The sequence below is a fragment of the Elephas maximus genome, chromosome 3 (genome assembly GCF_024166365.1).
Source record: "Elephas maximus indicus isolate mEleMax1 chromosome 3, mEleMax1 primary haplotype, whole genome shotgun sequence".
Taxonomy (NCBI): domain Eukaryota; kingdom Metazoa; phylum Chordata; class Mammalia; order Proboscidea; family Elephantidae; genus Elephas; species Elephas maximus.
The window spans coordinates 60,982,598-60,999,033 of NC_064821.1; the positions used below are offsets into that span (position 1 = coordinate 60,982,598).

The 16,436-nt window shown below is 51.5% G+C and overlaps 1 protein-coding gene across 2 annotated transcripts in view; it reads right to left on the reverse strand.

The window, feature by feature from the left end:
* The window catches only part of KIF17 (kinesin family member 17), a 55,568-nt gene extending 42,466 nt beyond the window's left edge, over positions 1-13,102 (reverse strand). For both annotated transcript variants that reach the window (XM_049875890.1, XM_049875889.1), the window contains exons 1-3: positions 12,864-13,102; positions 5,853-5,999; positions 4,736-4,837 (exon numbers count right to left, since the gene is read on the reverse strand). In XM_049875890.1, coding sequence (XP_049731847.1) covers positions 4,736-4,837; positions 5,853-5,999; positions 12,864-13,094 — 480 coding nt within the window. In that variant the 5' untranslated portion in view covers positions 13,095-13,102. The remainder of the gene's footprint in view (positions 1-4,735; positions 4,838-5,852; positions 6,000-12,863) is intronic.
* Positions 13,103-16,436: the final 3,334 nt, after the last annotated feature.

Below are 16,436 nucleotides of genomic sequence, written 5' to 3' on the forward strand. Positions count from 1 at the left end.
GCCTGCAGTGGTAAAGGGCTGGCCAAGGGGGTGACCGTGGGGCTGGAGAGCAAAAGACAGAAGCAAGAGACCCCACAGAGAAGGCATGGCTCAAAGTTAGTCCTGGGACACCATGGAAGTTTTTGACAACCTGCTTCATGCTGACTGTGTGCCTGGAGAGCTGCCTGTTTTGATCACTGCCACACTCTTACCCCTAGAACCCTGCCTGGCACACAGGATGCCCGGCTGAATGAATGGTGGCTTCCGGCTTCCTATTTAGTCAGACAGACTCGGGCTGGAAACCTGATTCTGCCACTTGCTAGTATGTGTAAACTTGGGGAAGACAATTTGCCTCTCTAGGCCTCAGTTTCCTTGTTTGTAAAATGAGAATAATAAACCCTATTTCTACAAGACTATTATAAACAGCTCTGGTAGTGCAAAGGTTAAGCACTGGGCTGCTAAACAAAAGGTTGGTGGTTCAAACACACCCAGCCACTCCATGGAAGACAGAGCTAGAGGTCTGCTCCCATAATGATTACAGCCTCTAGAAAACCCTATGGGGCAGTTCTACTGTGTCACATGGGGTCACTGAGTCGAAAATGGACTCAGTACCTAACAACAACATGATGAGGATTAAGAAGACAGTGGATGTAAAAAGAGTTTGGCCAGACCCTTCGAGGACGCACAGTGGATGCACGTCCTAAAGAGGATGGGGACACTCTGTCTGGGGCCTGAGCAGACTCAGGCACCTGGAAGGGGTGCAGGGAGGCAGCCCCTCCCCCAGGAGGTCTCCCACTGGCCCTACTTTTAGGGATAGAAAAACCTGCCCCCCCACCTTGTATGCCCAAATGATGAGATGATTAAGGCAGACTCCCCCAGTGATTCCCCAGGACGGACCCCATGGACCCCCCACTTCCATTCCTATCGCACCTCAGCAACAGGAAGGCCCAAGTGAGAGCTGCCAGCTGCGTGCCTTGTTCCTTGGTAACCGTTCCTTGCAGCTGCGCAGCCGGAGCCTGGTGGCCATGTCAACCAGCAGGGTTGCAACTGGGATGGGGTGGGTGTGAGGTCCATGGTGGGTCAGGAGCCAGGGAACGCCATGTTGGGGGTGGCCCCTGGCCTTCTGCCCCTACATGGGATGGGGAGAGGGCCCCACACCCACCACGCAATACTGGTAGTTTGTGGGGGCAAGAGGGTATGGCTCCTTGATGCTTCCTAAACTCCCTTCAGTCCTAGCTGATCTAATAACCTCTAATTATTTACAAAGACAATCAGGGCCCATGTGAAGCACTTCATCAACCTTATCTGACTCCACACAGCAACTCTACCACACGGCCACTCTGACTTTATCCCTGCTTTGCAGATGAGAAAACAGACTCAGGTGAAGTGATGTGCCCAAGGTCACACCACCAGAGAAGGCCAGGCTGGGATCCAGACCCAGGTCTGCTCTGTGCCAGCATGCTATACTGGCTCTGTGAGAGGGTCTTCTCCTGGGTAGTCGTCACGGGCCGGCACCTAGGACTTGGAGGCTGCTGCCCTTGGCCAGGAGGATAAACTCCACAATGACTGATCCTCTCTCCACTCCAGCTGCCCCTCTGAGTCACCAGATGTGACGGCCAGAAAGGTCCCTGGAGATCAGCACTAGTCCATCCTTGCTCATCTGAGGACAAATATTCAGAAATAAGGAGGGAGCTGCACCAGGCCACTCAAGGCGAGGCAGTTCTGGCTTCTGACTCCAGGCCCATTGCTCTTTGGGAATGGGGCTCCTCCCACAAAACGCATCTGCATGCCCTCCACAGGGCAGCATGTCAAAAGCCCGCTTCACCTGTTTCACAGGGTCTGTTTCACAGGGTGCGTCTGTTATGGCAGATCACCAAGCCTGAGGCCAGTGGGCCTGGCTGGGGCAAGTGCATGTGCCTTGACTCCTCAGAGCCCACGTAGCTGAGGCCTTTCTAGGATTCAGGGTATTGAGGAGGGGGAGGAGGGCCTCCTGCTGCCCTAATAACTGACTCAGTGAGCTCAGGTCAGGTGCGCAGAAGTTTCCAAGTGGGCAGGGCACCTTGACCCAACAGCTGGCCTTTCGAGGCTGCTTTGTAGGAACAGCCCCCTAGGCCTTCCTCCCTTTCATATTCCTCCATCTGGGGGCTGAGCTGTGACTCAGCTGCACCAGCTCTGGGATACAGAAAACAGCTGAAGGATTCCAAGTGGGCGGCTGCAGGTTCCGTCATAGAAAGGGCAAAGTAGTGCTGTATTTGAGATGAAGCCTGAGGAGGAGGGATGGGGGTGGGTCCCCAGCAGCCAGGATTCGGGTCTGGATGGAGAATGGAGGCAGAGAGTTCACACTGTGTGTATCTGGTGCAGCGTGTGGTGGCCCCATGCCTGGAACCCACGAGGCTTTCCTAGTACGTCTTTGTGGACTGAGTGAATCAACCAGTGGATGTCCCTCCCTCGCTTAGAACCCCTTGTCGTTAGTTGCCGTCTAGTCTGTTCAGACTCATGGCAACCTTCTGAATAACAGAATAAACATTGCCTGGTTCTGCACCATCTTCATGATCACTGGTATGTTTGAGTCCATTGTTGCAGGCACTGTGTATTGTGAGTGCCTTCCAACCTAGGGGGCTTATCTTCCAGCACAGTATCAGGCAGTATTCTGTTGTGACCATAAAGTTTTCACTGGCTAATTTTGAGAGGCAGATCACAGGCTATCTTAGTCTGGAGGCTCCACTGAAATCTGTCCATGTCAACCATGGGTGACCGTGTTGGTATGTGAAATACCAGTGACATAGCTTCCAGCATCACAGCAACACGCAAACCACCACAGTACAACTAACTGACAGATGGATGGTATTGTCCAAGGGGTATCCCATATTGCTGATCCGGAAAAAAAGCTTCTGACTGCTCAGGTCCCACAAGCTCTGGTACCAACACCATTGCCAGTAATTTGCTGTGTGACCTTGGGCAAGTCCCTTCCTCTCACAGCATGTTTCCTTATCTGTCATCAGAAAAGGTTTGACAAAAGCTCTCTAGGGGTTTTCTGGCTTCAATTTTTTAAGGATCTGTCCATGATATGAACCAGTACACTTAACAGCCATTCCCTAGGGCCTGGTCTGTTCAGTTTGGCCATGGAGTGGTCACCCATCACAGAGAAACTCAATGACCTACAATTCAATCCAGGAGAAGCAGGGACCTGGGAGCAGATAGAAGATGCTGGAGCCAGGTAGGGAAAATCTTACCCTTGTGGGTGTAAGTCGGGTGGGAACAGGTGATTCCACTCACTCCTAGAGGTTAGTGAGGAGCAGCTGTCTGACCCGCCAATCTTGGATTTGTCAGCCCCTGCGGCAATATGAGTCAGGAGAAGCCTCCATCCTGACCCACAGACTTGGGACTTCCAGGCTGTACAACCTTGTGAACCATTTCCTTGATATAAATCTCTCTCTATGTAAATTTACATGCTTCACTTGTTTTGCTTCTCTAGAGAACCCAGCCTAAGATGCCATCCCTCTGTCGTATTTTCTGAATCCTGATGGCATGAAATGGCTCACACAGAGAAGACCGACCCGCTGCCAGCACCCTGCTGAGCTGCTGACCCACATTACCTTCTTCAGTCTTTACAACAGCCTCCTTATGAGGTCATACCACGAGTCCTCCTTATGAGGTCGTACCACGAGTCCTCCTTATGAGGTCATACCGCGAGTCCTCCTTATGAGGTCGTACCGCGAGTCCTCCTTATGAGGTCGTACCATGAGTCCTTGGGAGCCCCCATGGCTGAGACCTTTCAAAGGGGAATGAGATTCCAGAATTTGAGCCCATTAAACCCGCTGCCATCGACCCGATTCCGATTCATAGCGACCCTACAGGGCAGAGTAGAACTGCCCCATAGAGTTTCCAGGGAGCACCTAGTGGATTTGAACAGCTGACCTTTTGGTTAGCAGCCGTAGCACTTAACCACTATGCCACCAGGGTTTTCTCTGAGCCCATTAGCAGCAGTGAATTGGGATGTTTGAGATCCAGGATCTTGAAAGCAGACAGATCTGGGTTCAAACCCAAGCTTGGTCACTTACTGCTGTGTGAACCTTGGGTAAGTTAATTAACCTCTAAGATTTCCTTCTCTCATCCATAAATTGGGGATAATATCATCTACCTCACAAGGTTACTGCGAAAACTGAATGGGATAACGTGCCGAAAGCAGCCAGTAAGTGCAAGTGCTCAATAAATGGTAATCACCACCACCTTTTCACTAAAAGAGCCCTTAGAGAGTCTCAGAATAATATTTTTAGAAGTGAAACCCTTCCTAAAAATGAAATCTTACACAAAAACTCCATCTATTTCAACAGGTGAGGCCAGGTCCCCTTGTGTGGCAGGGGGGTGGTGACAGGAGGCCCACTGACCCCACCCCTGCATCGAGTAGTCACTGAGCATGACACATGTTTCCTAAACTGCTCTCAGTCTCCTGAGAGGCCAGACTCAGAGTGAAAGAACTTCACTTCATAGCAGGGTGAAGCAGAGGTGGATGTTGTGAGGGTCCTATCAAGGGCAGTGGTGGTCCACTGGTAGAACTTTCACCTTCCACATGGGAGACACAAGTTTGCCTTCCAGCCAATGCATCTCTAACATGCGGAGGACTCTCCAAACTTCTCCAAACTCTAGTCTCAGCCAGTGACCGCCCCCAGCACACTTCTTGAGTATTTCTCAGGGAGCACCACCAGAAGCCAACCTCCCCTCCAGTCTCCACCTGCCAACGCCAATCTGTACCCACCTCCAGCTTCTGCTTGGTGTCAGCCCCCAGCAGGTCACGAACATCTTCATTGTAGATCTCCAGGTAGGAGGCCCGGACCAGGAACTTGGTGTTCTCTGCACACTGCAGGGAGGGGACAGACAGCAAGGACACCTGAGCACTGGGCACCTGTTGCCAGACTGCCCCTGGGACCTTTGCAGCCAGTGACCTGAGGTCCCAAAGACAGGGCATCACCGGAGAAGGGGGGACCTGAGGGCAAGAGGAGTCCCCACCCCGCCTGCCCTGCCTGCCTGTCCAGCAAGCTCTGCCCTCCTCTCCAGCTCAGTGGACCTCGGGCTTCTCGGAATTGCAGAATTCTCATATTGCTATGTGCTTGTCTACTGCTCTCTCGCTGGCCTCATGGAAGGGAAATATGGGCCTCCCCATTATTCAGGTAGTGAAACCGAGGCCAAAGGTAAGGCTTGGACTAAGAACTGGATCCGGGCTGGTCCCTGGTGGCCCTCCCGGCCTCTAGATGCTCCTATGGGCCACCGCAATGAGTCCTGCGAGCAGGTGCAGTGGGCTCTGGAGCCCACCAGGGTCCCTGTCCCTGCTCTGCCATTTCCCATATGCAGAGCTCTCTGCGCATTGCCACAAATGTCTCACCTTCAGTGCGGACACTGGGACAAAGTCCAAAGTCTGGTCTTGACCCAGCCCATGAGGGTTCTGAATCTCGCTTCCCTATCTTGTAAATGGGGATTAGAGTTACCTCCTGGGTGAGTGTGTGGGGGCCAACGAGATCACTACACAAAGGGCTCTGCCCAAGGCTTGGTCAATAAAGAGAAACTATCATTGTTACAACCACTTCTCAGGCTAGTGTGGGGCCATCATATCCACATGCAGTTATGAAATGTTAAAATCCAATAATGGCAGGAGAAAAACATGGAGCCGGTAGAATTATCTTGATTTTTTCTCCCGTCACCTTTTCAGAAACTAGAGCCTGCCTCTGCTGACCTACGCCAAGTCCAGCCTGGGCTCCAATTCCATTCCAGGTCCCTGCTGCAGGTCAGAAGTACCCTGGGGACCATTCGTGGCAACGTGGGGGGAGCCTGTAGTCCCAGAGCACCAGCCTTGGCCCTTCCCTCCTTGAGGCCCATACCTGGACGCTCTCAAAAATGTGCTCGAAGGCCCTGGGAATGATGCCCCTCTGGCAGGAAGGGTCTGGCAGGCCCTGCATGGTGAAGGACTTCCCGCTGCCGGTCTGGCCGTAGGCAAAGATGGTGCCATTGTAGCCCTCAGTGACACCCTGTGTGGGAGAAAGCCAAAACCTGAGTGCTTAGACAGGATGACCACAGCCTGGCTCCAGGCTAGGCCCCGTACCATAGTGCTGCCTGCTAGCTCACCAACTCCCCTGGGTCTCCCACCACACTTGCACAGGGAGACACAGGCTCTGTCCTCAAGGAGTTCACTACCTGTGGGGTAGAGGACTGTGTTACTGCGTGTGGTAAGAGCCTGTACTGTGGACCCAGGCTACCTGGCTTCAAATCCCATTGGTACTCTTTACTGGCTGTTATGGGTTGATTTGTGTCCTCCCAAAATATGTGTTGGAATTCTAACCCCTATACCTGTGGATGGAGCCCTGGTGGCACAATGGTTAAAGCTCTTGGCTGCCAACCAAAAGGTTGGCAGTTTGAACCCATTAGCAGTTTCACAGAAGAAAAGACCTGGGGATCTGCTCCCATAAAGATTACAGCCTAGGAAACCCTATGGGGCAGTTCTACTCTATCCTATAAGGTTGATGAGTCAGAATCAACTTGCACACAACAACACACCTGCGGATGTGATCTTGTTTGGAAATAGGGTTTTCTTTGTTAATGAGGTCCTACCAGTGTAGGGTGTGTCCTAAACCTAATCACCTTTGAGCTATAAGGAGCAGCACAGAGAGAAGGCAGCAAGCACAAACGGGGAAGAGAGGTGCTACTTGAGGAACACCAAGGACCCCAGGAACACCAGGACTACAGAGGCTAAAAAGAGACAAGAATTTTCCCCAGAGCCAACAAAGAGAGCCCTCCCTTGGACCTGGTGCTCTGAATTCAAACTTCTAGCCTCCTGAACTGTGAGAAAATAACTTTGTTAAAGCCACCCACTTCTGGTATTTGTTACAGCAGCACTAGGAGAGGAGGACACTCGCTGTGCCTTTGGGATGGTGTTGCTTAAGCACATTTAGGCTCAGTTTCCTCATCTGTAATTAAGGGTACAGTTGTCATGAGGTTTACAGGAGAACCATTGCGTGTGTTAGCCCACGCAGCACCCGGCACAGTTGCTAGCATGCAGAGGCACTCACGAACTGTCTGCCTGGAATGTGACCCAGGGGGTGACCGACATATACAGTGATTCTCAAACAAGGTGGTGGGGGGGGTATATAATGACATAAGTTCAGGTAATGGGCAAGGAGGAGGAGTACGAGGAGGAAGGACTGGGCAAAGCTTCCCTGGTGGATGGGAGCAGAGCTGAAAGGGTGGCTTGGACTTTGATAGGTGGCTGCGAAGGGAGGGGAAGACATTCCAGGCCCAGGGGACAGCAAACACGCAGAGGTGAGGTGCTGGGACCCAGTGGAGCTAGGACAATGGGGTGAGGGATGAGGCTAGGAAGGAAAATAGGAGGTAAACTGGGTACCATCTGTAGGGTCATTGTTCATGCACTCACACATTCATTTATTCAGGTACTGAGCAGGTTTTCTGGGCTAGGCACTATGCTCCGGCTGGGGATAGAGCAGTGGGTGAACGACAGTAGACACAGTCCCTGCCCCAAGTGGGAGTCCTGTGTCGGAGCCCAGAGAACTACTCCCAGGCCCCAAGGCCCACATGGCATCTATGCTAGGTCCCACCTCAGAACCCCTTCCTGCAGGCAAGAACAGGGTTCATTATTCCCAGGAACTGCTGGGGAAGGAAGACTGGAAATCACAGTTCACAGCTCCTCCTGGGGAGAGCAGAAACAGAGGCCCACCTCTCCGTCTCAGGGGACACCATGACCACTGCTGGGTGCCTGCACTTCTCACAGGGCCATGGGCCACCCATGAGGACAGGGCTTCCTGGGGAGACATAGTACACAGAGACCAACCAGCCAGGAGCCAGGGCTGAGTCTCTCAAAGCCTCGACATGCAAGGAGAGCCGGGAGCACACAAGGCCCCGGAACAACTTGGAGCAGCTCCTGGAGTACCCGTTTTAGTCATACTTGGGGAAGGGATTTTATAAAAATAAACACAGCTGTACTGCAGAGCCACACTGTCCAGGACGGCACACTTGTTACTTTATTTTTATGTAATTTAATTTTAATTAACTTAAATTTAAAATGAAAAACTCAAGGAGAATAAGGTATTTTTTCCATTAAACATAACTTCTCGTGTTTCATTTCAACTGGTGAAACTTTGACATTCGAATTGAGCTCTGTTATAGCTGTAACATAGAAGATTTTGAAGATGTAGTAAAAAAAATGTAAAATACCTCAATAATTATTACATAATATTAAATATTATATTACATTTTACTTAGATGATAATATTTTTGGTATACTGGGTTAAATCAGAGATATTATTAAAATTAATTCCACCTGTTTCTTTTTTTTTTACTTTTTAAAATGTGGCTACTAGAACCATTTAAATTAAGCAACATCATGTTCCTGTTGCCATGTTTTTCTAGACTAACAAACAACCTGCGTTATGCAGATGACACAGCCATACTTGCTGAAAGCAAAGAGGACTTGAAGCACTTACTGATGAAGATCAAAGACTACAGCCTTCAATACGGATTACACCTCAACATAAGGAAAACAAAAATCCTCACAACTGGACCAATAAGCAACATCATGAAAAATGGAGAAAAGACTGAAGTTGTCCAGGATTTCATTTTACTTGGATCCATAACCAAAGCCCACGGAAGTAGAAGTCAAGAAATCAAAAGACGTACTGCATTGGGCAAATCTGCTGCAAAAGACCTCTTTAAAGTATTAAAAAGCAACAAAGTCACCTTGAGGACTAAGGTATTCCTGATCCAACCCACTGTATTTTCAGTTGCCTCATATGCATGCAAAAGCTGGACAATGAATAAGGAGAACTGAAGGATCAATGCATTTGAATTACGATGCTGGTGAAGTGTCATGGATTGAATTGTGCCCCCCCAAAATATATGTGTCAACTTGGCTAGGCCATGATTCCTAGTATTGTGTGGTTGTCCTCCATTTCTGATTGTAATTTTATGTTAAGAGGATTAAGTAGGATTATAACACTACCCTTACTCAGGTCACCTCCCTGATCCAGTGTAAACAGAGTTTCCCCCGGGTGTGGCCTGCACCACCTTTTATCTCTCAAGAGATAATAGGAAAAGTAAGCAAGTAGAGATTTGGGGACCTCATACCACCAAGAAAGCAGCACCAGGAGCGGAGTGTGTCCTTTGGACACGTTGTCCCTGCGCCTGAAAAGCTCCTCAACCAGGGGAAGATTGTGGACAAGGACCTTCCTCCAGAGCTGACAGAGAGAAAAAGCATTCCCTTGGAGCTGATGCCCTGAATTGGGACTTGTAACCTACTAGACTATGAGAAAATAAATTTATCTTTGTTAAAGCCATCCACTTGTGGTATTTCTGTTATGGCAGCACTAGATGACTAAGACATAAAGAATATTGAATATAACCACGGACTGCCAGAAAAACGAACAAATCTGTCTTGGAAGAAGTACGCATAGAATGCTCTTCAGAAGCGAGGATGGTGAGACTTTGTCTCTTACTTTCAACATGTTGTCAGGAGCAAAACGTTCAGGAGAAGGATATCATGCTTGCTAGAGGGTCCGTGAAAAAGAGGAAGACCCTCAACAAGATGGATTGATACAGTGTCTCCAACAATGGGCTCAAACATAGCAATCGTTGTGAGGATGATGCAGGATCGGGCAACATTTCATTCTGTCATACATAAGGTCGCTATGAGTCGGAACCAACTCAATGGCACCTAACGACAACATGTGGGTCACTACATCTGTATTGGAAAGTGTTGCTCTAGAGCTATGCTGTCCAGTATGGTAGCCACTAGCCACACGTAGCTATTTAAATTTAAATTCAAATTCAGTTCCTCAAGCTCACTCGCCACACTTCAAGTGTTCCATTGCCACAAGTGGCTAGTGGCTACCTAGTTGGACCATTTAGACACAGAACATTTCCATCATCGAAGAAAGTTCTACAGGGCAGTGCTGTTCTACAGCTAAGTAGAAAACAATTTTACATGCATTTTTCAGCCAAAGCGTAAGATTTTTTAAAAGTTTCACTCATCAGTTGATACCTCCAGATCCCCAAGGGACAAGCACACACGTAGGTTCTAAATGCCGGCCACTGTGTTCCTCCACCCTGGGTCCTGCTATGTCCACTTGTACTATTATTTACTAAACGGGTTTCCTGAAATCAACAGTGAATTGACTCTCTTTTTAACTTGATGTCATTATCGGCAATAATTTCCAGGAAATCGCATCAGAGTATCTGGCCCCTGAGTGGACTGGGTGGCGAGGGTGGTAATCAGAGGCAACTGTAAGCATGGACCAGGGTCGGGAGGGGAGGAAGGTAAACCTACTGGCTGAGTTAGTGCCCAGTGACCAGGCAGCAGGCTGGACATGGCTCTGACGGGTCAGGGTAGGACACGCTGAGTCAGCTGAAGGGTGGGTCTGGAGGGGACAGCACCCAGGAGAACTGAAGAGATCCCCCAGTGACAAGAGATCAGAGACAGAGCCTAGATTTAAGGGGTGGAGAAGAAAACAGAAAGGGCAGAAAATTCAGACATCTCATTGAACTACCAGGAGCACTGAGTGCTTCACAAAGGTTGTTCTGGGGTCATAAGCCATAGGCCGGAGAGCCCCAGGAGCAGGGTCAGGGACCACCAGGACAGAGACAGACCACTCAGTCCTACAGGTACAGCTGTTCCTAGTCTAGAGCTGGCCTGAGCTGTGCTCTGCATGTGATTTGCATATAATTTGCATGCTGTTCATTTAATGGAAGGCAGCAGAATGGTGCACATGGACTGGGCACCGTTGGGAATCAGAATTGTTCCATGACTCTCCAGGCCTCAGTTTCCTCATCAGAAATGATAACTCCTATTTTACACATATCCACGGGCTCTTGTGCAGATTAAATGCTACATGCTGGTCTCTCTACCTGGAAGCCGCTTTCCTCTACCTTCTTGCCTGGCCAACTCGTCTCTTCCTTCAGGTCTCAGCTTGGATAACACCATTTCCAGGAAGTCCTCCCTTCCCACCCCACCCGCCTCCAAGTCCAGGTTTCGTAGCCTCCTATTTGTTGTAAAAGTTCCTCAGGCTTCTCCTCACACTCATCACCCTGGATGGTAACTATCAACTTACACAGCTTACACAGCTGCTCCACCATCTGACCATGACCCAGGTCTCCTTTCCATGGCATTTTCCATGCCTGGGATGACGCCTGGTACTGACATGTTATCTAGTTAGCTGAATCAATGAATGAATGATAATGAGTGAATATTGTGTTGAGTCTGAGGCTCCATGGGATGTCCAGAGGCAGATGCCCAACAGAGAGTTCAAAGTAGAGGCAGAACTCGGAAGAGAAGGGCAAGATGGAGGAGAGATGTGACATGTTTCTCCCTCTGGGCTGCAGTTCCCTAGAGGATCCTGAATGAGGAAGGGATGAAGATTCTATCCCCTGAGCAAGGCTGAAGGCCCTGCAGGAGGGAAGGCCAGGGAAGAACATACTCTTTAAATCTTTGAGGGGCTGACCCTGGATGGAGGAAGCAGAGGTATGCCTGAGGGTCACCTGGGAACAGAGCCAGGGCAGGTTGCTGAAGGCTTCAGGAAGGCCAACTTTGCCTCAAGGTGCAGAAGTCTTATAAGTGCCAAAAAGCAAAGGTGGACTGGGCTGCTCTGGGAAGATAAGCTCCCATCACAGAGATATGCAAGCAGCGACTGGTCCTCCACTTGGTAGTGATTCAAAGACCCAACGGGGAAGGGCTGGATTAGATGACGCCTCAGGTCCCTTCTAGCCTGGGAATCAAGGATGGCAGAAGGACAGCCTGGCCATCCCCCGACCCTGGGACGACCCCCTGGAGAGAGCTGCCCCTTGTGCCCTGGGCACTGTCGCTGGTCAGGTCCTGACCACTGGGGAGCCCTGTGCTTGAGAACACATCAACCCTCTCAGCAGGGTCCTATGACTCTTGACAGAGGAACTGGAGCAGCCAAAAGTGTTCTTTGGGATGTTAACCGGCCTGGCAGCACAAAACAAAAAAGGTTCCAAACTTTGGGAAAAGACTAGGGTTCCTTTTCTTGGTGGAACAGCTCATGATATCTCACTGAATTCACTGAACAAGTGGAGAGATGCTGGTAGACAGGAAAGAACTCTTGACGAGGAGGCAGAAAGCATACTTCCAGCTCCACCTCTGCTAGAAACTCGCTGTGGGAGCTTAGACAGGTTTCATCCCCCTGGGCCTCAGTTTCCCCATCTGTGAAATGTGAGCACCTCCCTTATTACTAAGCTCAAAGGAGCTACCCAGTGTGAGATATGGAAACAAAAGTCCTGTAAAGTGTGAGAAACGGTTTTCTCCCTGTTCAACCGCTAAGGAAGAAGGCGATACATCAAGCCAAAGGTGAAGAATTTCTGCTCCCCTCAAGGGCCAGGCCAGCTGCCTTCTCTCTGCAGAAGCTGGAAACCAGGGAGACCTCTCAGGGAGCATAGGGGAGAGGATTCTGAATGCAGGACTGAAGGGGCAGGAGGCAGAAGCTGTGGCCTGGGAGGAAGAGATGGAGCTCTTGGGAGGAAAGCTGGTGGCTGGGAAAGTGGCCGGAGTTCTAGAGAAGTCCTGAAATCCAAGAATTTGAGTGGAGGGCAAACAGACCTGGAGGCTAGGGTTCTTGTGAGAAGGGAGCTGAAAGGGGCAGGGTGAGGACCAGCCTTGGCACTGGAAACAGTGGAAGCCTGGACTGGACACTAGACTCCAAGTGTCTCCTGCCTGGACAAGAGTCTTCAGACCAACCTGTTGGTGTCCACCTGCGCCCTCCAGAGGACTTCCCGCCTGGCCTGGGGGCAGTGCTGTCCCTTCAGGCCCCTCACGCCGGCCCCAGGCCCTGCCCGCCAGTCCTCCAAGGCGCTGGGCCATTCCCGGGCGCCCTCACCTCCACCAGCGGGTAGGCGATCTCGTTGTAGATCTGCTCGGTGAAGTGGTCCACGTAGTAGGCGCCGTCGAAGGTGAACTGTTTGGGAGGCTCGTCGGCGGCGGCCGGGTTCTGGATGAAGCACTGGCCGCGCGCGCAGTCCACCGTCACCACGGGCTGGCAGTTCAGCTCCCGCTCCCGCTGGTTCATGGGGCGGCAGCGCACCACCACCTTCACCGACTCGGAGGCCATGGCGCCGCGGCCGAGGCCCCCCGGGCGCGGCCCGACGTAGCCAACCGGCCCGAGGAAGGCTCCCACCGGCGGGGGTACCGCGGGCGGCCCGGGCCAAGGGGAGTGGCCAGCGCCGGCCACGGGGGGCGGGGCCTGGACGCGGAGGCGGGGCCGCGGCGGGGCAGCGGGACTCCTCGGGGGGCGCCCCAGGGGCGGCGGAGGGGCGCGGGGGCCGCGGGGGAGTCGCAGGGCTGGGGCCGCCGCCGCCTCCTGCGCCCAGGCTCGCCCGCCCCTGAGGCCTGGCCCGGGCGGGGACGTGGGGGGATCCGCGCTGCAGGCGCCGCCGCAGGACCCGAGCCCCCGGAGCCGCCCGCCCGCCTGCACGCCCGCACGCCGCCGCGGCGTTCGCGGTTGCTGGGCAACGCCCCTGGCGTCACAGGCGTCGTCTCCGGAGAACGTTTTCGCCGGGCTGCAGGGAGCGTCGCACAAGAGGCGGTGTCCTCGTGCCGAGCGTCGAGGCTTCCCTGGCTAGACGCGCGCACGCGTGGCCTGCTTTCGAGGAAGGACCGGCAACGGCTTGCCTGGAACGGCCACTGGCTCCGTTATCTTCTCTAATCCTCACACTCACGGTCCAGAGAGGTTAAGCAATTTGCCTGAGGTTGTCTAGCCAAAATTGGGAGCCCAGGCCCGGCTTCACCACGGAGCTAAGCTAGAGCCAAGAGAGACCTCACGGAGGGGGGGTTAGACCTACTGAGAAAGGCAAAAAGGATCCCGCTGCCCTTCGCCCGCATTCCTGTATTGATTCAGGAGAAGGCTGCCCCAGATCCCACAGCACCCTGGGCAGGGTGAAGCTTCTCTTCTAATGCCACCCCTTGTGTTTTCTAAGAGCCAAAGATTTTTTAAAAAGCTTTGTGAGTCAAATTCTTCTGGCTGAAGAGGCCACCCCTCGCAGCTCAGCACAAGTCCCCCAGCAAGAAGGGCAGCTCTGTCATGGCTCCTTTGAGCTCCCCTCTATGCACATAAACACTGAGTGTCAGCTACATGCCAGGCACGGTGACAGAGGCACTGGGGAGACCACCCAATCCCTACCCTCCTGGAGCCCATAGTCTAGTAGGGGCACTGACATTAGAAACAAAATCCCACAAATGAAAATGATTATAAACTAAAGGTCTGGTTCCATGGAACCAAGGTTCTACCAAGGGAACCTCACCATGAGTGGCGGTCAGGTTTCCTGTGAGTCATTTCTCCTGGATCCCCACTGCCCACCAAGGCCAAGTCCCCTGTGGCAGGGCCCACATAAATTCTACCCTCAGGTCTTTCTGCTCAGATCCCATCTCCAAGGAAACAAATAGGGCTGGCCTAGTGAAGTGGCCTCTGACAGTCAGGGCACCAAATGTGAAGGTTGAGTTAATCAGGCGAAGGGAGGGGACAAGGATGAAACCCGTCCAGTCTGTGCAAAGGTCCCATGGCATGTTGCAGGAATAAAAAGAAAGCCAGAGCTGCCAGAACATAAGGATTTGAGCCTTTTCCCTATAGAAAATACCCTATGAAGATTGAAGCAGAAGAAGAACATGATAAAATCTACCTACCTGATTCTTTCAGGACATCCATCAAGCTAAGGCCCGTCTGGCCCACCACTGGCTCCTCAGCACCAGCTGAAGGTATGTTTGGCAGATAAAAACAAACCAGGCAAACTGAACAAAGACCTCATGTTTCAAAGGAAAAGTCTGTACTAACTAAACAATCTGAAGAAATGTGTTTTTATTTGTTTCAAGTCCATACAGTAAGTAGGCTACGCAGTGGTGCTGGTTTGAACAGAAAGAGAAAACTGTGGTGTATAATTAAGACATTGAGGACTTCTGCATACATAGCCCAAAGGCCTTGCACTGCTTGTAACACGTGCTCAATAAATGCTGTTTGAAAAAATGTTAAAGTGCTTGGGGAAGGCTGGTCTCTTCAGTGTGCTGAATATTCCCCACAGCTTGTCTGCAAGGAACTCTGGTGGTGCAATGGTTAAGCACTTGGCTGCTAACCAAAAGGTTGGCAGTTTGAACCCATCAGCTATTCCTCGGAAGAAAAGACCTGGCAATCTGCTCCCATAAAGACTACAGCCTTGGAAACCCTATGGGGCAGTTCTACTCCGTCCTACACAGTTACTATGAGTCAGAATCGACTCGACATCACACACCACCACCCTTGTCTGCAGGGATAATTAACACAACCCATCCCTCATTGAGGTAAGCTTTGGCCCTAGCCTTGGCCAGTTATCAGGTCTTCTTAAATGCCCATCACCAACGCTATAATCCAGGGCACTGAATCACCACAGCTCTCTCCTCACCGGTGGAAAGTGAGGCTGGGACCTCCACTCAGGACCAAGGCTTTGCCCAGGGAGGACCTGAACCCAGTAAAAATGGCTGTAAACCTAGTCCTGGGTTCCCAAAGACATTCAATATAAGATTAATGCTATTTCCAATGAAAGGGCCCCCAAAGAACAGCTTCCTTCTATCTCTTAGGACAAGACCTCTCACTTGTCTGGCAAGAAAATCACAAGGTGCTTAGCTAAAATCACGTTCTGGGTGGAAGTTGCAGGCTGGGCACACTGGGCCTGCATTTCCTGGCATACTGCGTTCTCATTGACCGTTTGCCTCCCTGCTTTCTATTCTGTTGGAGCTGCCCTCTTTCTTCCAGGAATACAAAATCCGTTACTTTCAAGGCACTGAACAGTCACATCCCGCTTCCAAATGGGGGACAGGGCATCCCCCAAAATGACCTGGTCCCTAAACTTAACAATTTAGTGGATCCCTATTTGTGGAGTTGATGCTTGGATTTGTCAGTTGCCAGCAGGGCGCACTGCCTTACACTACAGTCATCTCCCTGGACTCCGCTGCCCATTGAGGCCAAGCCTCCTCTGGCAGGGCCCACATCAGTTCTACCTTTGGTTGGTTCTGCTTGGATGCCATCTTCGAGGGAAAAGAAAAGGGGCTGGCCTGGTCAGGTGGACCCTGACACCATGGTCAGCGCCACGTTAAGGGAGATACCAGCATTGGGCAGCTTCCTAAGGCAGCCATCAAACCCCAGACTGCTGGCCCTCCCAGTCAAATGACTAAAGGAAATGAGCCCTCGGTGGTGGGCAGGTCTTGGTGGTTCCTGGGAGTGTGGGCAATGGGATGAGAACTGGGGCATGCCTTCCAAGAAAGCTGGACTCACGATCCCATGGGTTTGGGTGTGGACAAACCAGCCTTCCTAAGCAGTACACAGAGATTCTTTGCTCCATCTGCTGGTTCATGTCCCTTTCTGCATTCAGTGGTAACATATGCCCAGGTTTTGGGTGGCACAAATCTTTGTCCATCCTGCCCTTTCTAC